The sequence below is a fragment of the Coprinopsis cinerea genome (genome assembly GCF_000182895.1).
Source record: "Coprinopsis cinerea okayama7#130 chromosome 5 map unlocalized cont3.5, whole genome shotgun sequence".
NCBI classification, from domain to species: Eukaryota; Fungi; Basidiomycota; class Agaricomycetes; order Agaricales; family Psathyrellaceae; genus Coprinopsis; species Coprinopsis cinerea.
Genome location: NW_003307540.1, coordinates 2400520 through 2423320, shown reverse-complemented (window position 1 = coordinate 2423320; position 22801 = coordinate 2400520). Strand labels below are relative to the sequence as shown.

The following is a 22801-nucleotide window of genomic DNA, read 5'->3' as shown; positions in this document are numbered from 1 at the left end:
GTCCAGTCACTCGATTTAATTCATATAGATTTGGTTCGGAAACTTCAGCGGTCACGAGGTGGTGATATCTACGAGTGCAAAAAACGATATTCCATCTGGAAGATGCCCGTGGGCGTGATTTAGCAATGGCACTAATGGTACAAATGAACATGCAGGGGTATCGAGTGGTGTGTGTATAAAGTACATCGGGAACACAGTTCGTGAAAGAGGTCGTGAACGAAATAATACCTACAGCCTCAGGCAGTACAGGAAACAAGACAGAAAACAAGGCGGGTATGGTTCCTTCAAGGAACTAACCCAGAGGTCTGTACAAAAAGTGCGCATAGCGCAGAACGAAGTCAAAGAACAGATGTAAAATAAACTGTGATCAAATGAAATTAAATCTCCTCCAGCAGAGTCCTCAGCCTATAAAAATGCCTCACAGGTGGCTGCCCGTTCTGAGTTGTGCCAGGGGAACCAGGTCTCCCAAATCCACCTCCTACCCTGCGATATCTCGCAACCTGCAACTCCCCCGAAGCATCCTGATCACCCTTCACCATCCCCCTCTGGTCCCACATCAAATGCGAAACGACCTTTCGAAGGTCCAGCGCCACCCTCTTCGAAACAAATCGACAATTCGAGATGGTCAAGCTTCGGAGTCTGGTGACGTCTTCGACGGGTCTTGGCGAAGAAGAAGAAGAAGAAGAGGGTGAGTGCCCGGTCGAACCATCGCGTGCAGGATGGTGGAGGGATGTTCTGCTATTAGGCGACCCGACAGGCCGTTCCTGAGCGTTGACGCGAGCCTGCAAGCATGTATACAAGACGTCCAGGAACCTCGAGTCGTCGAGGTCGAAGAGGGAGTTGACGGGTGCGTCGGGCGCCATCATGTAGCCTCCACTCGAGCAGTCAACGTTACGGATGTAGATATCCCTCAAGTTCGGGATGAAGAGTTTGCGGGAGGCGACAGGGACAGGGGAGAGTGGAGAGATAGGAGAAAGTGGGAGAGTCAGGGGTGGTGGAGAGGACGAAGGGGAGATAGTAGAAATCTGCCCGTCATCGAGTGGGAGAGAGGGAGGCGAATTAGAAAGATCATCGACTGGCACAGGCGAAGCAGAAGCAGCACGGGAGGCTTTGAGGGCTGTCCTCATTGCTTTCCTCTCCCTTTTCTCCTTCCTTTCCCTCTCCTTCGCCTCCCGCTGCACACACGCGTTCGCGTTCAAAAGTAGAGCCCATACAAAACCTGATGGGGCGTGGCCCGCAATATCCACTACACGAAGAGACGGCAAGTCCTTGAGAAAGTGAGTCCATGTCTTCTGGGTGATGAAGTCGAGATCATGTAGCACGAGGGTGTGGACTTTAGATACGGGGAGGGCACTCCAGACATTGGATAAGTTTCGGATGACGACTTCTTCGGTGGAGCGGGAGGGGTGGGAGTGGTCGGGTCCGATGGAGAGGTCTAACCAAAGGTTTGGCTGGCTAGCCGCCGAAGAGGGGGATGGTGTTCTCCTACGCCCACTATGTCCAGGAGATGGGCTGCCGTGCCTCTCCCTGGTTAACCTAGTGTATACATAGATCCTTGCACCTTGGATAGTACACGAGTTCCCGTGTGGGGACATGCTAGCCATGATTGAAGGATACGCTTGCTCTTCCAGCCCGCTTAGAATGACGGTGTCGGGGATTCGTCCCGCGGAAGCGGCAGCGTATGAGTGGACCTTTAAGGCTTGGGATAGCCTCCAAATAGACTGCTCCCAGTCAGCTAGAGAGGTGATCCTGCACGAGATCTTAATGTCTGGAGGGAGGAAGACGGCATCGAGGATGGCCGCGATGTCAGTGATGCTACCTGACAATCGCAGAGTTCGGAGGTGGGTGATCTGAAGTCTTGCTTCAGCGGGAGGAGAGGTTGTCGGGGACCCGGCTCTCGAAAGGGGGGAGGATGAAAGGGAAGGGCTATGAGAGCCGAGCGTGGGCGATCCTCTAGGGAACGGAACAGAATTTGAAGCAAGTGGGAAAGCATTGTCCAACGTTAAATGTTCAAGGTTGGGGTATCTGGAAAGTGCATGAATGAATTGTTGAAGCGTGGGTCGTTGGCATGGCGTGAAGTCGTATAGATGCAAATTCGTTAACGAAGTGTAGCGGCCAGAGACAAGGTAGAAGGGAGCGGAATGGAGTTCGAGGTAGGTCATTTCAGGTAGAGCGGGACCGACCATGGGGAAGGCAGGTTCGTCGTAGACGCTGTCTTCGACTCCGTGGCCTGCGGTGTTTACCCTGACGGTGATGGACCGAATATGAGGATTGGGATGGGCCAGACTCGAGAGAAGGACATGGATATGGTGCAGGGACGAGTCGATTTCTATGCTCCCAATTCGGTGTGCGAGTTGGAGGGTCCGATGGAGGTGTTCGATGTTATGTCGCCCGACTTCAGCCCGGATGTCCAGAGGCTGCATCTTCGCCCTGGAAAGGGTGATGTTCAGCCACTTTGGATGGGAAAAATCGACGTGTCGCCATAGGTCGATGTCGCTGAGAGCAATAGACCGCCATGAATGGCAGACATGCGTGAGGACAACCCAGCTCCATGGTGAGCTCCCACTGTTGCGCCCACGAGGGGGAAGGAGGGGCAGTTGGGATGCGGCCCGACCGATGGTCGAGGAAGCGACTAGGGCGAATATCCTGCGCAGCAGGTTCTCGGGGAGACGCGAAATCGGTTGGAGCGAATTCTGGGATCTCAGTTCGTTAACATTAGATTGGCCGTGTCGTAGCAGTGCAGCCTGCCAGTCAAATATGAGCTGGGGGTGGATTCAATGAGAGAAAGGACACTTACAGCAGCCTTAATTCGTGGAAGATGAAAGGATCGTGACGTTGATTGCCCTCCAACGTTGAGAGAAGGATAATGTTTCGAGGTCGTCAGTGTAGGGAAAGCCATACTGCTGCTTTTTCCAGGCTTAGCGTTTCAATATCCAACTTCAGACGAAACACGTACCGTTCCAGTAGCAACCGTATGTGGCCAAGGTTACAAGGGAGGAAGACGAGAGGCGAGGGGGATAGAGGAGACCGGCATTCTTGGTGGAGGTGCCCATAATAAGAGGCCGTCTAATTGTCTGGACAAATGGATATCCTCCTACAGATTGTGTTCATCGGGTAATGGAAGCTATTTTGAGTCGTGATCGAAGTCAGTAGAAGCTGCCGCGTCGGTTCATCGAAGACAATAAGGATTCGCCACATAGGCTTATCGCCGTCCCTACCCCTAGGAAGTCTCCTGAGGCGAAAACAATAGGAAGCCATCATATGCCCGCCCACGCCAGTCGATTCACAATTGAACTCAGGGTTTTGCTCCTACAGCCAATGTGATCTCTGGCGAGTAGTGAAAGTCGGGATCCGCGGACTGTGGGACTAATCAATACTTGGTGCATTTCATGGCTTGCATGTCGGGAGTTGCAATACTTTTTATGCAAAGCACTGTAAGTTTAACGTGAAAGCAAAGGAAACGGAAAAGGGCAAAAGGGGCAAAAAGTGTAGCGCCTTCATGTGCGTATGCAACCGAATACCCCCGGCGAGACTCGAACTCGCAACCTCCAGATTAGAAGTCTGACGTCATAACCATTAGACAACGAGGGCGCTGAAAGGCATTGAAAGTGGTTATTCAAACCACCATGGCTGTCTAACTTGAGTGGAACGCCACTGTGTGGGGGCGCCTGTTTTGGCAAGCAGTGTTTACCATCGACGCTCACCACCAAAATTCTTTGACGGTTCTGGGTGGATTTCAGGAGAAATCTTTGAACCTCAAAGATGGGGTCTCCTGACAACAATACCGTGTCGAGCTCACCAATGTCCATCCGCAACCATTCCCCAGTTCGCCGTCGAAGTTCCCATGATTCCACTCCAGAGGACATCGCTGCCAGGGTCAGACTCTCCCCGACCCTCATTCGCTCCTTCGACCCCAATGACCCCGACGTTCGAGAGCGACAAAGGACTATGGACGTCGACATGGCCATGCAGTTGTCCAGAGCCCGCAGAGAAACGATCTCCTCGTCGCCGTTCGAGACTCGTACTCCGAGCATACACCATCAACAGCAGCAGCATTCTCCAGAACGACCAGTCTTCCCAGTTGCTCTCGATGAGGAAGAGGACGGTTATCACAACGATGAGACCAATCACTTGGGTGGGCTAGACAATGAAGACAGCGTCGACGGCGACACCCTCATTCCCCGTCGGTCTCGCTCAGATCCGTCCCTGCAGGCACTCAACCATCCTGGTCACCCTTCAAGCCAGATGATGGGCAACCTCATCGACATGAACGCTCCGGGAGCTTCAGCTGCAAACTTTGGTCTCCCAACTTACCAGGCCAACGCTTCCTCCTCAAGCTTTGACTTTGCTCAAATGGAACAGTTCGCTGCTGTCGAGAAGGCCAATCTCGGCATCAGCACTCCCGTAACTCGCTTCGCTCCGCCCCCTATCATCCACCGGCCCAGCTCCAGCAGGACCAATGCAGGCGGTCCACACCACTCGCTTGTCGACCTCGGCGGTGAACCGTCGTCCTCGTCCAACGGAGGTCCACGGTACTCAAACGAGGATCAATCACGCCAACAACAACACAACCTTATAGACGATACGCCTTCAGACCAAGCGTCTATCCAACGTGCGTTGCGCCAGCGCAAGGTTAGCCAATCCAATACTCCCCGGCCACGTCCCGCTCGGAAAGGTTTCGGAGGGAAGATCTCGCTATTCGAATCGGCTCCTACCGAACCCCTTCCAAACTTACCACCTCTTCTTTCTTCCCGTCCTGGCAACGCCTTCTCCTCAGAAGGCGGTAATATGGAACCTTACTCCGACTATGGATTTGGATTTGGCGGTGGCGTGCACACACCACACCGTATCCTCACCACTGCAGGTCAAGGCCACGACCGACCATACCGATTCTCCTTCTATTCGAACGCACTCAATGCCACCATCCATGCTAGGAGCTTCAGTGAATTGCCGGCGGAGGGTCAGACGTTCGAAGATCTCTTCACGGGCATTGCACCTCCACAGGCTCCGCCTCCAACGTTCCAGCAAGCGCAGGCCCAGCAACAGCAGCAGCAGCAGACACAAACGCAAGCGCAATCACACCAGCCTCCCCAAGGATCAGCGTCGAGTTCCAACCTCAATGGTCTCATGGTCAAGGATCGGCCAACGTCAAGCCTTGCATTCTCCCCTCCCAACCCCCCCACCATTCCTTCAAGCCAATCCGACAATGGAACCAGCACAAGACGGTTGATCATCCCCGAGAAAGAAGGCTTAGCAGGGAATGGAAATCACGGTGACACCGATATAAACACCTGGTGGCTGGACGTCATGTGCCCGACTGATGAGGAAATGAAAATGCTGAGCAAGGTGAGGCGCAATTGTGCCTTTTTTTATTCACTTTGGTTGACTAATTATGCTTAGGTGTTCTCAATTCACCCGCTTACAACAGAAGATATCCTCATGGAGGAAACGCGCGAGAAGATTGAATTGTTCAGAAACTACTACCTCGTGTGTTTCCGAAGTTTCGATCAGGACCCTTACAGCCCGACATACCTCGAACCACTGAACATGTATATCATCGTTTTCCGGGAGGGCACACTATCCGTAAGACACTGTCGCTTCCTCGCTCCATCTTCCCATCTCATCTTTACCTACAGTTCCATTTCCGCCCCACACCCCACCCTCAAAACGTCCGCCGCCGAATCAAACAACTCAAAGACTACATCTCCGTCACCTCTGACTGGATCTCCTACGCCCTTATCGACGACATCACCGATGCCTTTGGCCCACTCATCCAAAGTATCGAATACGAAGTCGACTCTATCGACGAACTGGTGCTGATACTTAAAGAAGCCGAACAAAGCGACATGTTGCGGAGGATTGGGACGTGTCGGAAGAAGGTAATGGGTTTGTTGAGGTTGATGGGTAACAAGGCGGATGTCGTGAAAGGATTGGCGAAGAGGTGTAATGAGAACTGGAGGGTAGCGCCTACGAGTGATATCGTGAGTTATCTTTCCAGTGTCTCGTTCCTCGTGCACCCAAAGCTAATTCGCACACGCGTTAATTTAGGGATTATACCTTTCCGACATCCAAGACCATCTAATCACTATGACCCAGAACTTGAACCACTACGAAAAGATTCTCTCCCGCTCGCACTCCAATTACCTGGCTCAAATCTCCATCGAAATGACGGACGCTAACAACCAGATTAACGATGTCCTCTCCAAACTGACTGCATTGGGTACTGTTTTGATTCCGATGAACTTGGTGACGGGTTTGTGGGGTATGAACGTGCATGTTCCCGGGGAGGATATCAAGGCAAGTGCAGTTCTCTGCTCAAGCTCTCCCGGCGCTGACGAATCCATTGCTTCCTAAAACATAGGAGGGCTACGCTTGGTTCATATCCATCATTGCTTGCTTGGCTGCTTTTGCTCTTATTGGCGGATACACGACCTATCGGTTCATGGTCCGGAAGTAACAAATGTAATCACGTTGGATAGACCGACATCGAGTCGGTCTCTGTGGATCCTTGGTCGCAACTTCGACTTTCTCTGAATCACGCTTCATTTTTGCATGCACGATGGACCATCTCTTTCTCGTTCCTATTTATGACTTTTACACATCTACCATGTTTTCTTTCATGACGTGTAGGACTCACCAACCCGTATCGCTTGGTTTATGAAATATTTATCGCCATAGAGTAGCACTCATCACACTTTCCAAGACGCTAACCCTTCTCACAGTCGGAACCCTTGTCCCAGTCATGGTCTGAGTACAATCATAAATATGTAGTTGTCAATGCAAAACAGTTTCATGAGATTACAATGCGTGTACGGAAGCCATACTACTACTGGTACTACTACTACTTCAAGGGGGGTGAGCATGCAAAAGACTACAAGTGGCGAACAAGAATGCCAGAAGGACAACTGGACAGCAAGATTAAAACATGGGAAACATAGTTTTCGTACCACGAGCAAGAGGTTGCGCGAGCGGGATGGAGAAGAAACGGTAAGAAAACAAGAAAGCGGAATACATAGCCCGATAGGAACGAAAGTCAAGGCTTATCGAGAAGCAGCGTCACCGGAAACGAGAGTGTTCACCGGGGGAAGGGTAGGAGAACCATTCGTCATTCCGTTCCTCACTGCCGGTGGGATGTACGCCACTCGCGGTGATGTCTGCGGCTGAGGTGCTTCGTTAGTGGGAGATACGATCATGGCGAGAGAAGGGGATAGCGTCTGGGCTGGTCGATTGGGTGGGGAGACAGGCGATTTCGGGAGTGCAAGCGTGGATGTCGAAGGCGACTGAGACGGCAACTTGCCAGGTGGGTTCGAAGCTGCTACAGATGGAGAACCACCGTTTGCCAGCATGGGATTCCATACCCGACTGGGTCCAGCTGTGCCAGGCGGCGTCGCAATCTTCACTGGAGGTGAGGATTGCAGAGGCGGGGAACTACCATTCGACAAAGGGTTCCATGGGAGCCGACTGGGTCCAGCTGATGGTGAAGGCTTAGTGACTGACGGTGGCGGCGGCATCGACGAGCTCGAGGAACTCGGAGGGGGATAGGGTACAGGGTCTTCAGCAGCTAGGGGAGGCGGTGCAGCTTGAGAAGGACCAGTGGCAACGACCGCAGGTGCTGGCCCAGAAGCTGCAATTGGGATGGGTCCCGTCGGAGGGACTGCAGCCATCGTACCATTGGCTCCCGAAGGGCTTGAGCCCTGGGTAGCACGTCGCTTGTTTGCACCGGATGCAGACGACGAAGATCTCGATCTTGTATTATCATCGCCATCGACGTGCTTGCGCTTCCTCGAGCTAGATGGCTGAGGAGTTCCTCCCCGAGAACGATCTCCGTTATTCGCTCTTCTTTGGGTTTGCGGAGGCATCGAGGGAGTGGTCATGGTTCCCCATCGAGACCAAGGAGGTGGTGTAATCTGGTTTGGTGGAGGGGGAGGAGGCTGCAGAGGTGACGGCGCATACATAGTCGGAGTGACTGTCGACAGGTGTAAAATTTGTTCATGATGCCCCGTGGTAGTATGATGCGGTGGAGGAGGGGGTGGAGGAGGAGGGAGAGGCGGTGCCATGTTGTGCTGCTGCATAATCGAAGTCCTCGAGCCAGAGGCGACTGGACCTGGTGGTGGAGCCAGAGTATCCGACCCTGGTTGATAGTTGACCAACTCTACAAAGAGAGTTCGTCCAACAGGTTGAGAAAGCTTCTTGAAGATGAGCTCCCGGCTGAAAGTCTCCAACATTTCTTCCGTGTTGACATAGAGATCATCTTCCACCCTACCCATATGAACTAAAAATTGGGAGGTCAAGTTAGCAAACTGATGCCCAGCGCTAACAAGTAAAACCTACCTGACGGCCTGACCCGGACATCGGAGTATTCGTACCGTTTGCCCCTTCGCAGGCAGCATATGGGGCATTGGAAGACTGGTTGCATGGTTGGAGGATGGTCGTCCACTGGGAAGAAGACGCAACCAACATGGTACAGCCTCTGACACTGCAGGCACTCGACCTTGGGTTTGTTCAAGAGATACCCAGTGACACCTCGACAAATACACCGCGTGCCATCCGACCAATTTTTGTCGACGTCTTGACCAAAGGTGAACCGGGGACGGCGACGCTTCTTTGGTCGCGCGACGGCAGGCCTTGTGGCCAAAATTCGATGGAGCCCAGCAAGATCCAAACCATAGGAGATGTCAGGATTAGGGGACACTGCAAACTGGATGCGGAAGAGCTTGCGCATGTAGTGTCGAACTTGAGGGATAAACTCTGGTCGTTGGTGAGCAGGCTGAGAGGTATAGGACAAGAACTGCCCAATGGACGCGGACAATCGGTCCACGCGGTGGACAATGAGTTCCAATTCACGGAAATCTCGAGAATAGTGCTTAGAGATCTCCGGAGCTTTCCTCGCCAGCATGGGCAAGTAGCAGAAGTGCCAACTGCGTTGCTTGTGAATGGTTCCGTTCCAATGATGGTGATCGCAGAATGGGCATGATCCACCGTTCTTCGCACATTCACCATGGAATCTGGCAAAGCAGTGGTCACACTGGACAGCATCCGAGACAACGCCGGGAGGAGGAGGTCGGACAGGATGATTGCAGATGCAAGTGTAATATTCGTCGGTGGGCGGAGCGTCATCCTCGGGTCGTGTGCAGTCCAGGACATCAGCGAGAAGCTCCTCGCTATGGGTTGTGTTGTGGTCAGGACAGAACCAGGGAAGGTCGCGCAACCACAACTCGTGGAGTCGAACTTGCTCAGTCAGTTTCTCGAAAGTGGGAAGGGAGTACATCCTGAGGTGATTGACGGCGTGTGATTGCCACTTCTTAATGGTGGCGAACAAGTCCTCGTCCATGTCGAGTTGATACCGATTGCGAAGGACACTCTCGGACTTGCTCTCGAGGTCGAGGGCCCACTCGGCGGCCTTCTTCAATTCGGTAACCTCGGGAATACTGAAGTCTTTCTCCGAGCGAGCGGCTAACCGAAGAGCTTCAGAAATACGTGACTTGGGACCGTCGGCATCTGCGCAGGCGAGCCATGCCTTCGCCTGTTTCTTGAAGTCGAGTGCCTTCGCCCGAGCTGCCATCAGTCGATCAATAATAGTGGGATCGATAGGAATGTTGGAATCCATGTCGGCAAATTCCTCCAGTTCGGCGATCGTCTTGATGGGCTGCTCCAAGACAGCCCTGGCGCGCTCTTCCCAGGTGTTTCCTTCGCGAAGTCGAGCCTCCAGGAACTGCATGTGCTTGTTGTCCGAAGGCAGGCCACACGAGCGAGCCCGAGTGAGAAGCTGACGGACTTCCTCAAGAGTGAAGGAGTTCTCGTCTCCTTCCTCGAGCTTCTCGTCAAGTTCGTTGACGAGTTGTTCGCGGTCAACAATCTTCTCGACTTCGTTCAGCTCATCGAGAAGGACGTTAAGTGAGGAACCTTCGAGCAACAGGCGCTTGCATTCTTGAAGGAACTCGGAACGCTCCTGCTCAGCTGGGGAAGCTTTCAGGAGGGCGATGGCTTTGGCCTTAGTGTCCTCAGCTTGTTGGGCAAGAGTCTTGAGGGTATTGATCTCGGGACAGTCGAAACCCAGGTTTTCCACCTCTCGGAGGTGTGCGTACAGCTCGTCCAACCCTCTGTCAGGACGGTCGTTGGGATCTTCTGGATTGAATGGGCCTAAATCAGCGGTGGACGGCCTTCCTCGACCACGGCGTGAGCGTTTCCGGCTTTGCTTCCGAATGATGAAGGAGTTTGCGAAGTCGACCCACTCGTTCGCACGAGTGACGCACTTCCTGAGATTGGGCATTTCTGGTAGGGGATAGTTGATACGATCTCCTTCTGCCAGCAGAGCCCGAAGGGAACGAAGAGGCGGTCGAGCATTTTCAGTGAGGAGTCTGGCCAATTTCGACCGCCAAGCGGTGGGTTGGGATGCCCGTTCCGAGACCCTAGCAAGCGTTTCGGTCAACTCTTCGTCTGAAAACCGCTTCCGCAATGTCATGTTGTGTGGGGATTTAGCTTCGCAGAGGAGCTCGACGTGGTCAGCACAGACAACGCGGGTGGTGCACTGGCAGACAACCTGTGAAAGGTAGCAGAAGGCTTTGCAGACATGGCATTGATATTGTTCCTCGGGGTGGTCCTCTTCTTTTAAAATTTCTGCCAGTCCGAGCGCTCGAACCTTCTTTCGGTCCTCGAATTCTCGCTCGGTCATTTCTCGAAGACAATCGACGAGCCTATCGGAAGGTCAATACGCTGTCAACACAATCAGTTCTGCTATAGACCCACCAGATCGCTGTCTTGATTGACTGAGATTGTTGGGTGATGGTAATGAGAAGTTCGTCGTGAGAGAAAACGGGAAGCTTGCGGTGTTCGCGGTAACGCTGGACGCAATCCCGGCCCAGGGGAAGCCAATCAGGCAAGGCGAAGTTGACGGCTTCATTGAAGTTGAGCTGTATGCCATTGTCAGCCTGAAATCCACATGAACGTGAGGCAAGCACATTAACTTACTCCATGGTTAAACCCTGCGTGATAGGCCTTGGGGAAAGTGATCACGAACTCTCCGGCACGCTGGTTACACGCGAAAACGCGAACACCAGCCTCCGTCAACCGCTGAGGGTTCATCAGGGTAACCAGTTGGAAAAGTAGATCGGGCTGGTTCTCAAAGAGGTCGGGAGCCTCGCTCATGATTGCAGCTTCGAACTTCTCCGCGTCATCTCCCGGGATACCGTACCACGTCTTCGTCTCACCCCAGTGCACTGGAGCAAGTGGTCAGTCCGATTCAATGAAAGCTCGACTCGGAATGCTTACTATAGTTGATGCTGTATGTGTAATGATCCTAGAGACACGGGACCATCAGTTTCTCTCCCTTCTGTCCAAATATGATGTGCGACGTACTTCGTTATGCCAGCAGAAGGTCGAAAAGGCCATGCCGACATATGTCCAGGGCACTGTCATACCAGATATATCCGATTTGATGAACCGGAGGAGGGAATCAGGGAGGATGGGAATGTTGTTAAGATTCCAGGGGTCCTTCGAAGCGGGATCCAAAGGGTGTGTCTCCATGGTGGGCATCGCACTGTCACTGGTCAGAAAATGGAGGCGGTTGGACAGTCTGCACAACGTACCTCCCGTGGGTGGTCGAGTGGACATCTGCCCCATACTCGATCTCAACAGTTTCATGAGGAGAAGCCACAAGCCGCCAAAACTCTTCTTCGACGTCGTATTCCGAAACAGCCACATTACCAAAGTGGCTGATTGTCGGATCTTCATCGTCTACCATCCTGTTTGTAGAGCCTGGAGGCGGGTGGGTCTCGAACCACAACTTCCTGAACTCTAAGTCGCGTGCTTGGAAGGTAGAAAGGCTGTGCTCTGCGCCCTCATCGAAGCCGAAATCACCTCCAGTACCCGAAAGGCAAGTAAAGCAAAACCACTGTTCCTTCGGGATGAAGGTCAGCGGCGGGTCAAGACAGAAGATGTGGAACCCTGGAGGAGTCGGAGATGAGAGGACTAACAACGCTCAATAACCAAGATACCCACCGCAATCGCAGCCGTCGCATAAGAGCATTTCTTCCCCACGATTACGTTTATGGCAGATCTCGCAATGCTGTGAGAGTTCAGAGTTAGAAACTGCGTTTCAAAAGAATTTTTCTGCACTCACCTCCCCAGATGCGTCTCGCGGTCCCTGTTTGTCGTAGAACACGGGTGGAGGGACAGCGGGAACCGCTTTCCTCGGGGCTGAAGAGCATGGATCAGTTGAATTTAAAGGATGGACAATGCGCCTACTCACATTGCTCGACGGAGCTCATTCGGGTACTGCGACGTGGACGAGACGCCCCGCCTTTGTCCTTGTCCCCTGATTCCTCCGGGGGTTCCGAAAGTGGACTCGAGGTGGCTGTCAAAGGACTCCCGGGAGGACTGGTCCCCTCGGTAGAGGGTGGTGACGGTCCTTTAACAGCTTTCGCTATGGAAGCCAGATTGAGATGAATTCTGAGCGGCGGCTCGCGATTGGCATTCGACGCCATCGTGGGTGAGTTTCTCGCCCTTTCAGTGTAGTGTTCGAATGGAAGGATGACCCGAGTATACGAATTCTTCAGTTGAGTCGACAAACCAGGGATCCCACGATACCCTAATGTTCGCCCCAAATCCGACCATTTCTTCCCCTTCGTTACCTAGAACAGCATTTAGCGCTTCGAATGATTTTTTCACCGAGAGATATGACCCTTACAGCTTCGTAGCCACCCATCTTGTGCACCTCCTTCCGCAGCAGCCATAGATCCAAAGGTTTGTGGTTGATCGTTGGAACGACTACACGAGGGTTTCCTTGTTGCTTGTGAAAGCGGTAGAGCTGTTCCAAGAAGTTCAGCTTCGCCCGGGAGGACGCTTCGATCGAATTCAGCCTTTGGAGCCGAGTCTTGAAGCGGAATGTCTAGACGATGAAAAGGGACAGGGAACGATAATTATGAGCCATTTGGATTCGTAAGCGACTCGCGCGGGCATAATTAAAACACACCTTCGTATCCGTAACGAAAGGCATCCTCCACCCCTCTGGAGGAATGATCTTGCAGATGCCATAGTCCTTTGCACGGTCAGAGATGGACCGAATGTACGCCATCGGATCCTTGAATTCCTCGGTGGTAGGATGAAATTCTGGACAGTTCTGGAGCCCAAACGGTCGGTGGGCGTCTGTCGCTGGCTTTGCCCGCCTCGAGGAACTGGGGGTTTTGACAGTTGATAGGTCCAAATGTGGGGAAACTTGAATGGGTGGCATATTGCGATAGCGGTCCGCGAGGTCTTCGAGCTGCTCTGTTTCCTCGTTCTCTTCAGCACTTGATCTCGCTTGGGAATTGAGAGCAGCGATGGCTTCTGTTTTCGATTTTCGAGGCGCTCGTTTCGAGTCGTTGGCCGCGGCGGTTGATGGTTTGTCAGTGGTGGATTTGTCGTCCGAATCGGTCTCAATTGGGATTGCGCCCTCTACAGGGATGTCCAGGGAAGAAATGAAGGTGGTTGGGGGTTTGTTGGTGATACCTGTATTGCCTGTGCTCGAACCAGGCTGTGACAGGCTGTCGGATGAAAATCGCGGGGATTTCCCCCTGCGAGAGGGAGTCCCACGGGTGGTCGAGGCAGACGGGCTGCCGTGCATGATATCCAGAACGACGAGCCCGAGATCCTAGGATTATTTAGGTGGGCGTTCCAAGAATTCTGGACAAGGATGTGTTCAGGGAGAGAGTTGCGGAGTTCCAAGTTGTTAGGTTATGTTAGTCGAGGTGATTCTGTGTGGGTAAATTCCTTTTTTGTACATGCGTGGCTCAGGCTTCTTCCCGCCGTCACCTCCTGGCCCAAACAACACCGGAAATGTCCCCTTCCCCTCAATAATTGTCCAAGAGACCCGACTTAATCTACTCTCACTACCTTGCCCTACCCTTGCCAGCGAAGGACCAGTTTTTTGAGCGACACGTTGGATTTTTCGCTGCTTTAGGCAGGAGTACGGCTCACTAAACCCATGTGGATCTTCCAGCTTCCCGAGTTCCTTGGAGTCATCCCATCCCTCGTGAACAAACACACTGGCAATGAGATCCAATTACACTACTGAATGCCGTCGTGGTCCGTGTGTATCTATTCTCGAATGCATTTCTAGCCCTCCCTTTTGCAGGCTATTGGTATGCATCCCAGCGATGTCTAGAGAATCATCTTGTGCCGTAATCAAAGTGTCGCCTTGATGCTTCCCGCGTGTCAATGTAATTATGTTTCTCCAGCAACCGAGATAAAGCCACCCTTCCCCTCCTCAAAGCACCTCCCTTTGACGCCTTTTTATTAGAGACAACAAGAACGAAAGGTTTGACGGAGGAGGTTACAGTTTGCTGCCGATCGGCACCGGATCTCATAGCCAATTGATTTCTTCCGTTTTAGGTCAAGGCAAAGTTGTGCTTGGCAGACATGCCTCGCCCCTGCAACGCCCCAAATATGCTGTTGAGGGGCTGCTTTCCTCACCTGAGCCTCCTGGTGTGACCATACGAGACATTTTTCTGTCCCCGCTCTCTTTTGCATCTTCTGCGACAGTCTTGATGAAAAAGGGCGGACTCAGTGGGGTCAGGAACTGTCCATGAATATGGGGCTGTGTTACCGCGTCAAACGGTCAAAGGCCGGACGGACATCGCCGTATGGCATATGCCACACCCCAAGAACCTCGATCAAAGGCTGGAAATGACGAATGAACAGGCTGAAATCCCTTCCTCGTGGCCTTTCAAAGGCCCAAAATTATTCAAAGTCGTGTCTTTTTGCTCAAACGCACGGTATAGGCCCTTGGAAGGGGAGGTCAAGGTGTTGGCGCTATTGTCGCGAGGCTATCGGAGGTGAATCTCACGACCGGGATCGAGATCTCGTTGGAGACTATAAACTCCAGCCATGCACAAATCAGTTCCGCAAACGCAAACGCTATAAGGCAATCCTCCTGATAACCAACGAAATACCTTGTGCAAAGAGAGATGGAAACTCGGAGATCCTGTCAATTGTCTGCAACGAGAGCACTGAACACTGGATGGTTTTGCCAAAGCGGCTCAGCTCCGTGGAGCCCAATAATGGCATAACGGGTGATTCCGAAATGGGCGATTAGTGTTATCTATTACGTCGTGTCAGACTCGACTAAATTAAGATGTAGCTACCCTCTCCAATAACGCCGCCCAATTTTCGTGCACACAAATATACCCACAACTAGAGCTACAGCCCAGAAGACGAAATATGGGTTCCGCGAGCCAAAGAAGAAAGCTGCAGTGGCTATGAGGGCAAATAGCCATCGAGCGGATACCCAGCGCTCAAATCTACAGGAGGAGGGTTAGAAAAATCCAGTGTCAATGTAGAATCGAGTTACGACTTACGGGGCGGGTTCAAACATCCTTGTAGGTGTCCACGAAGCAAAGTCAACCAGGATCAGGAAAGGCGCCACGTTCAGGAAGTTGTGGTCACCATTAAAGGGGGTGGTCAACCCAGCAGTTGCCAAGGTTCGGACCCAAACCGCCAAAATGGGGGCCACCAACGGCAGCAGCCAGGTCATAAGAAGCAGGAAATGGTCATTAAGGTTCGCGTTATTTTGCCTCCCGTTCTTCATTTCCTCGGTTTTTTCCCTCCTGTCATCGCTACCATGGTGGTTGCCATCTGGTCCCCGAGGAAGGCTTTCTGCCTCAGGCCACGCGTGTGATGCCGCACAGGTACTGAGATGGAACACCCAGCAGCCGAGGAATGCGACCTGCCATGGTATGAAAAGAAATATAGCCAAGAATAGAAGGCCGATGGACACCAGAGTATTTTTAGACACACTGGAAGCATCGGTCTTTTTCCGTCCCCTACAGGTTTCGTTCAGCGACAGTGCAACAGTTGCATAACATTTGCTCACCGAGTTGAAGCGAAAGACATTATCTTTCGCAGTCCGAATTTTATCAGTGACAAGAGCAACCAAGAGACAACGACCAGGCCGCTCGAGATCATCAGAATCAACGGCGCTATGACAGAGAACCAAGGATCTCCCCCATTCCCGAGGTACCGCGTTTTTGCGAAGGGAATGAACGACATAGCAAACGTGATAAGCAAAAGCCGAGGCAGTAGTCTGGTGTACCGTTCCAATGCCACAGAAACACCCGCAATATTTCCTAGACTGGCATCAGTATTCTACATCCATTTCGGGACATCAATTTAACCTCACCGTTTGCGTCCAAAGAATAGAATACCGTCAGAGCTACGACTCCGATGGCCCAGGACACGACAGACATCCAATATCGGGATGCCCACCTGGCCATGGTCATAGGCAAGTCGACGGCAATATGGATTCCTTCAGTAGCGTGGTCGCATCCCAGCAGTCCCGACGAATAAATGGAGAATCCAATCCCGCGATCAGGGAGACCAGGGGTTGGAATAAACGGGGCCGGAGAATGCGTATGAAGGATCGTCCGTGGTTGACCCCGATTACGAAGAGGGAAATAGTGTGTTTCATCGGGATTCGAGCCATGGACGAGAAGCGGCGGGAACAAAATATCTGTTGAAGGAAGATCACCGTGAGCAACTCCCGGTAATCAATACGAAGGGGAGACTGACTGGAACACCTGGGTTCTTGCTTTCCCACCGCGGTTACCCTATAAGCAACGAGGGCGTTTGATACCAGGGCAGGGTACCGGAACTCCAGCCTCAAAGATGTCGATTTCGGAACCGGGGTCGTTAAGCCATCGACAAGCAATGCTAAAAAGATATCAGTCGGGCCGATGGGCGCTGGTTCGACAATAGGACTCACAGATCATCCCTCCGTCGGTGCTAACGATAGAGGCTTCCTCGATGGACGCCAACAACCATCCTCTCCCATCGGCATTCTCAACTTTGATGATCACATATTCCAACTCTGCGGAGGACAGATCCGCTTCGAAGACTACAACGCCAGTGGACTCGTCAGAACCCTCCTTCGGCACCGGGAAGGGCTTGCCAGGTATAGGACTTGGAAGGAGCTTGAGGACAGTAGGTGGAAGTGGCGTGCAGCTGTCATTGTCCTTGACGCATCCATAGATGGATGCACGCAATGGAATAGGGCGTTGTGGACCAAGGCCATTGACAGAGCCCTGTGACAGCAAAACAATCAAACTAGATTTTATATCGCTGGATGTCGACCGAGGCACCTCCAGTCGATAAGTCCCAGCTGTAGATGAAGTTGGGCTCGTCAACTGCAGCTTGGTCCCTTTTCGAGTCTCCTGTGCGTTCTCGACCTCTTCCAGAGTCAACTCCTGGTCTGGCCCGCCGTCAGGAGGTAGCGTGTGTCCATCTCTGAGCCACCTATCCAAAGCCTTGACTACTTCACCCGTCGATCTATACGGTGACAACTCTAACGCCGCCCGAGCAACTCGCCAGCGAGCTTGGTGACACCACACGATAGCTTCATGTCCAACGCCAGTCCAAGAGCCTTCCAAAGCAGAGGTGAACACGGTTCTTCGGAAGCCGCTTCCGTTGGTGTGAGGAAGGATGCAAGACTCGGATGGGATCATCTTGTCTGTAGCCCCGCCACAGATAGACAGGATGGGCGTCGGGTCGTCGGCGAGGATTTTGTGAAGATTGGTGTAGACCGAGTCGATACTGGGGTCGAACCTCGCTGGGGGAAGCGCAAAGGGAGTGGCCATAGCAATGATTGCTGATATCTGTGAGGAAGGGAGGAGCGATGTTGCGACAATTCCACCCATAGAGTGACCCAGGACTAGTATCCGTGTACCTGGCGGGTAGTGTGAAAGGATGTATGATATAGCCCTCGTAGTATATTGAATTTGAGATTGAAGTGTCGTTCCATGGAATGCGGTGAGGTCTTCATTGAATTCAACTAGAATCATCCTTCAGAAATGAACACGATGACATGCGAGGATGCCTACCAGCGTAAACATCTAATGGTCTATGAACGTCGACCCGGGAAGCGAACTCTTGCGAAATATGGCGTGGGGAACCGTAGTACTGTCGAGCGGCAGATGATGCAATGGACCTGACTTGGTGAGACGACCCTGCGTTTCCAGGGATGAACAGCACAGGAAGACTGTTTCCAATCTAGAGTTTTATCAGTTTCCCTCGTTTGATGAAGATGCCTGTCTGGCGCACCACTGCTGAATCCCAGCCAACTTCCCTGTACAACCAGAGGCTATACCGACTTGCCAACGGGCTCCATGTATCGTTCATGCCCGTTTGCAAGACATACGAAGGTGACATCCACGACATTCGACATCCTTGAGGGGAGAGGGAGTCGCCAGCGTTTCGTACCGCAAAGTAGAGACCGAGTACTGCACAAAGAGAGAAGAGGCCAGTGAATGTTCTGAGCGCCATCGTGCGCTCAATCACCTTCCACGGACGCGACGGCCTCCCTATACGATGAAGGCCTTCTGGGAGTCGCAGAGCTGAGCAGAATCCACGTCAGAAATAACGAAGCGAAGTGATGAGAAGAGGATGCATATATCTCAGAATGACTGCGGACGCAGCACTGGTTTTCATCATCGTCAACAGCGACATCAGCGAGCGTTCCAATGTTGCCGGAACAAAATTCGGAGACTTCCACTTGACGCTTCTTTGTAAACGGAACGCCTTATGACCAAAACGTTGCCCTCTTTAACCTCTCAGCAGTGAATATATTCTGATATGACCAAAATGATTGATTGTTGTTATGTTGTACTATGAATGCGACAATGCGATTAAAATGATATAAGACACCTCTTAACGTGGATAGCGCGAAGAGAAAATGCGGATTAAAGAAACGTTTACTCGTCAGCGGGGGCATCACCAGCTTCATCCTTGCCCTCAGAAGGCTTGTCGGCTTTAAAAGGTTATATCAGCAAATATTCTTCCGCTTTACAGAATCAACCTACCAGAATCCTGCATATCCGAAGTCCATAGTGTAAGGTTATCGCGGAGGAGTTGCATGATGAGGGTGGAGTCCTTGTAGCTCTCTTCTGAGAGCGTGTCGAGCTCGGCGATGGCATCGTCGAAGGCCTGCTTCGCAAGGTGGCAAGCACGGTCGGGGCTGTTGAGGATTTCGTAGTAGAAGACGGAGAAGTTGAGGGCAAGACCGAGGCGGATGGGGTGCGTGGGGGGAAGTTCAGTGACGGCAACGTCAGATGCAGCCTTGTAGGCCTCCAAAGACTTGTCGGCGCTGTCCTTGCGCTTATCGCCAGTGGCGAACTCAGCGAGGTAGCGGTGGTAGTCACCCATCCTGGTTTTGGAGTTAGATTTATCGTGAGAATAGATGGAGCGAAAAAACGAACATCTTGTGGTAGAAGACCTTGGATTCACCAGAGGCGGCAGAGGGGATGAGGTGCTTGTCGAGCACGTCGAGGATGTCCTCACAGATCTTAGCGAGCTCGCTCTCGATCTTCTCCCGATAGCCCTTAATCATCTGGACCTGAGCCTCATTGCCTTTCGACTCCTCCTTCTGCTCGATCGACGAAACGATACGCCACGAAGCACGGCGGGCACCGATGACGTTCTTATAGGCGACAGAGAGGAGGTTTCGCTCCTCGACGGTGAGCTCCTGGTCTGACGAAGCGACGCGCTTCATGTTCTCGACCATCTCTGATGTGGCAAGATCAGCCACTGTTCTACGACCGATTTCGACCCAGTAAACGCACCTTCATATCGCTCAGCCTGCTCAGCGAGCTTGGCGAGGTAGACAGAGTCTTCACGAGATTGAGACATCTACAACGTAGTCGTTAGACCTCACACGACGCGTATTTTAGACGCGTCCATGAACTCACTGTTAAGGATATTTGGGGGGTTGGGTGGCTGAAGAGACTACGGGCGATGACAATGAGCGGGGTCGTTGCGGACGGCGACGAGGAAGGGGACTTACGATGGCGGGGGGCGATAAGTGATAGAGGGTGTTGTTGATGGGCAGAAAGGCGAGAAAAGCCAACCTTTAATTCAGCTTGGGCAGAGGGCAAATCCGGCGTGATGTATTATGTAAGCGATGGACCAGGGCAAAGGGCATGTAGAAGGTTCCATCTGGAAAAGGAAATGGGAATCGGCCTTCGTTGCGACCAAGCGAAATGGGAAGATCGTTGTCATCGTTCAGTCTCGGACGCTCATCACAGTTCATCGTTTCGCGCACACCTGTCGCCCTACCGTTCGCATTTTCGCCAGCCTCCGCAGCAGAAAAGGCTTTATCAGCCCGACTAGGCGCTCTTGGTATGGCCGCTTGCTTCTCTTGGAATTTGAAGGGCTCCATCAAAAGACAAGCTCACAGTGGCCCAATTTGCTCAGAGACACCCAGCTTCAACAAAAATGAATCTTCCCAGAGGCATCCCCATCACCAATGTTACTGCGGCCTCCTTGTTCGCAAGGGCAAGGGGCATGTCTGAACCCTTTGTCCACAGACACGGCTCGATCTCCCACAAAGAGCATATTAATAGAAGGGCCGTGCACAGCCGTGTACTCGATCTTGGGCCTTCAGAATACGTGTAGCCGTCCTGACTCTTGTTCGTTGCGATGGTCTACGGATTTTAGGTAACAGCAAGCTCTGGATACTGTCGATGGCCTCTCACACGGTCTGTCGATGTGGTGGCCTGGGATACACGTCGTCTGGCGCTATCTCTTCGAAGACCCGCCCGGGTCAACATTGGTGTTTCTGGAATCCGCTGATACGGCGGTGGTCCTTTGATGCATTCCTGCCCGTCTTTAGACAAGGCCCAACGTCTATAATCACTTATCAATCAACCCCGCACGACCCTTTCTGGCATAGCTCGTAAGCGCTCAAAGGACAAAGGAAGATGACGAGTCCCCGACGTATTCAGAGATATGCGCGAAGCCTAATAATAATCGAATTGCACGTGCTGTCATGATCAAAGTTGCCCTCTGGTATAAATCGCGGTATTCAGGGTCACTGTCTTTCTGCTAGAACCGAGTGTCTACTAATCAACATGGCTAAACGCAAAGCAACCGACTCTGCCTCTGACCCTGTAGCCATCAAGAAACTCAGGATGGAGGAAGGAGCGGCAACGGTCAAAGCGATTCTCGACAACGCCGCGAACTCGAGCCTTCCTGAAGGGTCAAAGGCTATGCACGATAGGATTGTCGAGCTCGCCCAATACGCTCGCCTCTTGGAAGAAGAGAACGCGTCTTTAAAGCCAAAGACTGCGGATATTGAGGCACAGGTGGTCAAACTCGCGGGCGTGTTGAAGAAGGGCATCCCAGCAGTCATGAAGGTAAGGGAATGACAGGACCCGTTGTCGCTCGCCCCTCGAGATTGTATCACCCACAGTGGAAGCCTACCTGTTCTGAAAACAGGGCCAAATGGGAGTACGAGGGTATTTGCCCCGACGTTGAAGTCTGGAAGGCCATGTTCAATATTGAAGGAGTTCCCCCGTCCAAGCAATCGCTAACCAAGGCCGAATTCTTTGCCACCACTCGTGGAGAAATATGGGCATCTATCCGGCAGGCGCTCTTCCTCTTCCAACTCAGTCTCTTTAGCTGACCTACATCTAGATACCGATACTTGTATCTGACGAGCAACATTAACGTCTATTGGAACGGCGATGGGACCTTCAAGTTGACCGGAAAGTACGGTATCGATAGCAGCTGCCCCAAACCCAAATCCAAGTAACGAAGAGCACCGAAGACAAAGGGCGGTTAAAGTGTAATGAAGGGAGCCATCAATGTTCAATAGTACTCGTTCGCTTACAAGTTACTGTTCCACTTGCGTCGTGCTGAGCGCCCATGGCCAGCCTTGCCGTTACATGGCGGAATTGGCGACGGAGCGGAACAACGCGCCACAGAGTCACACGCCTCGGTCGCGTCCTCAAAAAGCGCGATCTTCGGACGCGAGCAGAACCTACCCCAAGTTCGTTCCAACCTTAGCCGAGCGCTCAACGTCGTCCCCAACATGCCTCCCAAACGAAAAGCAGAAGAATCTGCGGCTGCTGCCAGCAAGAAGCTCAAATTGGTCGAGGAAGGCGCGTCTAAAGTCGAAGCCATTCTGAAAGACGCGTCAACCTTCGAGGTCCCTGAAGGAGACGACGAAGTTCGCAAAGAAATGCTTCAGCTCGCCCAATATGCGCGTATGCTTGAGGACGAACTCGCCGCTTTAAAACCCAAGTTCAAGTCCGCGGAAGACCTGGCGAAGGAGGTCGACAAGCTCGCGTCTGTTATCTGCAGTGGAATCAAGAAACAAATGAGTGTAGGCGTTCTCGATCTCTTTCAGAGATAGTATGTAAAGGCTAACATTCGCGCCTTTAGTGGAAGCCCTCTTGCAAAACTGGCTCAGCCAAGTGGGTATACGACGGATTGTGCAACGACCCGCTAGTCTTTGGGATGTTGTTCAAGCAAGGCGGTCCGCCTAAATTCAAGGCCAAAAAGTTCAGCGCGGATGAGTTCCACAATTGCGTTGGAAGCTTCCACGGGAGCGTCAGGTGCGCTGGGCCGTCGTTCAACTAATCAGGGTGGTCACTCGACGTCTCATTCAACTACAGATATGACTATCTCTATCTTCGGAGCGATGTAAACGTTCGGTGGATTGGAGACGGAACCTTCAAGCTCAGCGGGTCATATGGCGTTTAGGCCGTGTCTTGTATCGAAACTCTGGATCTAGATTCTGTGGTCAGCCTTCTTTACTTTTCATTGTATGTGTAGTCTATTCTCATCTAGTTGTACATTTTAGTTGTACATTTCATGGTGTTTTTTTTTTTTTTTCCTACTTTTCCACATGTACATGTACATAATCCTGCCTATTTACTATGTATTTCCTGGACTCTATAGCAGTAGCAACGTCGCGTTCAACGTTCACCACTTTACCACTTGCGCTTGACTTTTGTCCTTGCATTGACCCCGATCAATAAAAATGGGATCAGCT

At 52.2% G+C, this 22801-nt stretch overlaps 7 protein-coding genes and 1 non-coding gene across 8 annotated transcripts; 3 read left to right on the top strand and 5 right to left on the bottom strand.

The window, feature by feature from the left end:
• Positions 1–377: 377 nt before the first annotated feature.
• Positions 378–2899, bottom strand: CC1G_01423 (hypothetical protein; the record flags this gene model as incomplete). The annotated part of the gene is made up of 2 exons (XM_001837459.2): positions 378–2744; positions 2798–2899. The coding sequence occupies 2 exons, from the start codon at positions 2897–2899 to the stop codon at positions 378–380; spliced, it is 2469 nt and encodes an 822-aa protein (XP_001837511.2).
• Positions 2900–3518: 619 nt separating this feature from the next.
• Positions 3519–3591, bottom strand: CC1G_20115. The gene has a single exon. It is a non-coding gene; the product is annotated as a tRNA-Arg (tRNA).
• A 171-nt stretch (positions 3592–3762) lies between these two features.
• CC1G_01422 (manganese resistance protein MNR2) lies at positions 3763–6354 on the top strand (the record flags this gene model as incomplete). Its single annotated transcript, XM_001837458.1, has 4 exons — positions 3763–5346; positions 5401–5583; positions 5637–5981; positions 6049–6354. The coding sequence occupies 4 exons, from the start codon at positions 3763–3765 to the stop codon at positions 6352–6354; spliced, it is 2418 nt and encodes an 805-aa protein (XP_001837510.1).
• A 686-nt stretch (positions 6355–7040) lies between these two features.
• Positions 7041–13600, bottom strand: CC1G_01421 (RUM1; the record flags this gene model as incomplete). Its single annotated transcript, XM_001837457.2, has 12 exons — positions 7041–8272; positions 8332–10694; positions 10747–10910; positions 10969–11216; positions 11269–11296; positions 11356–11542; positions 11586–11943; positions 11973–12087; positions 12119–12195; positions 12248–12629; positions 12686–12886; positions 12971–13600. 12 exons carry the CDS (start codon positions 13598–13600, stop codon positions 7041–7043), a joined length of 5985 nt encoding a protein of 1994 aa, XP_001837509.2.
• Positions 13601–14962: 1362 nt separating this feature from the next.
• Positions 14963–18291, bottom strand: CC1G_14687 (GPI inositol-deacylase; the record flags this gene model as incomplete). Its single annotated transcript, XM_002911212.1, has 9 exons — positions 14963–15076; positions 15167–15275; positions 15333–15797; positions 15848–16105; positions 16240–16483; positions 16543–16683; positions 16736–17800; positions 17850–18018; positions 18070–18291. The coding sequence occupies 9 exons, from the start codon at positions 18289–18291 to the stop codon at positions 14963–14965; spliced, it is 2787 nt and encodes a 928-aa protein (XP_002911258.1).
• A 281-nt stretch (positions 18292–18572) lies between these two features.
• On the bottom strand, positions 18573–19653 carry CC1G_01418 (hypothetical protein; the record flags this gene model as incomplete). The annotated part of the gene is made up of 4 exons (XM_001837454.2): positions 18573–18775; positions 18828–19171; positions 19224–19530; positions 19587–19653. 4 exons carry the CDS (start codon positions 19651–19653, stop codon positions 18720–18722), a joined length of 774 nt encoding a protein of 257 aa, XP_001837506.1. The 3' UTR covers positions 18573–18719.
• Positions 19654–20873: 1220 nt separating this feature from the next.
• Positions 20874–21427, top strand: CC1G_01417 (hypothetical protein; the record flags this gene model as incomplete). The annotated part of the gene is made up of 2 exons (XM_001837453.1): positions 20874–21158; positions 21215–21427. The coding sequence occupies 2 exons, from the start codon at positions 20874–20876 to the stop codon at positions 21425–21427; spliced, it is 498 nt and encodes a 165-aa protein (XP_001837505.1).
• A 408-nt stretch (positions 21428–21835) lies between these two features.
• CC1G_01416 (hypothetical protein) lies at positions 21836–22509 on the top strand (the record flags this gene model as incomplete). The annotated part of the gene is made up of 3 exons (XM_001837452.1): positions 21836–22129; positions 22189–22361; positions 22422–22509. The coding sequence occupies 3 exons, from the start codon at positions 21836–21838 to the stop codon at positions 22507–22509; spliced, it is 555 nt and encodes a 184-aa protein (XP_001837504.1).
• Between the last annotated feature and the right edge of the window lie 292 nt (positions 22510–22801).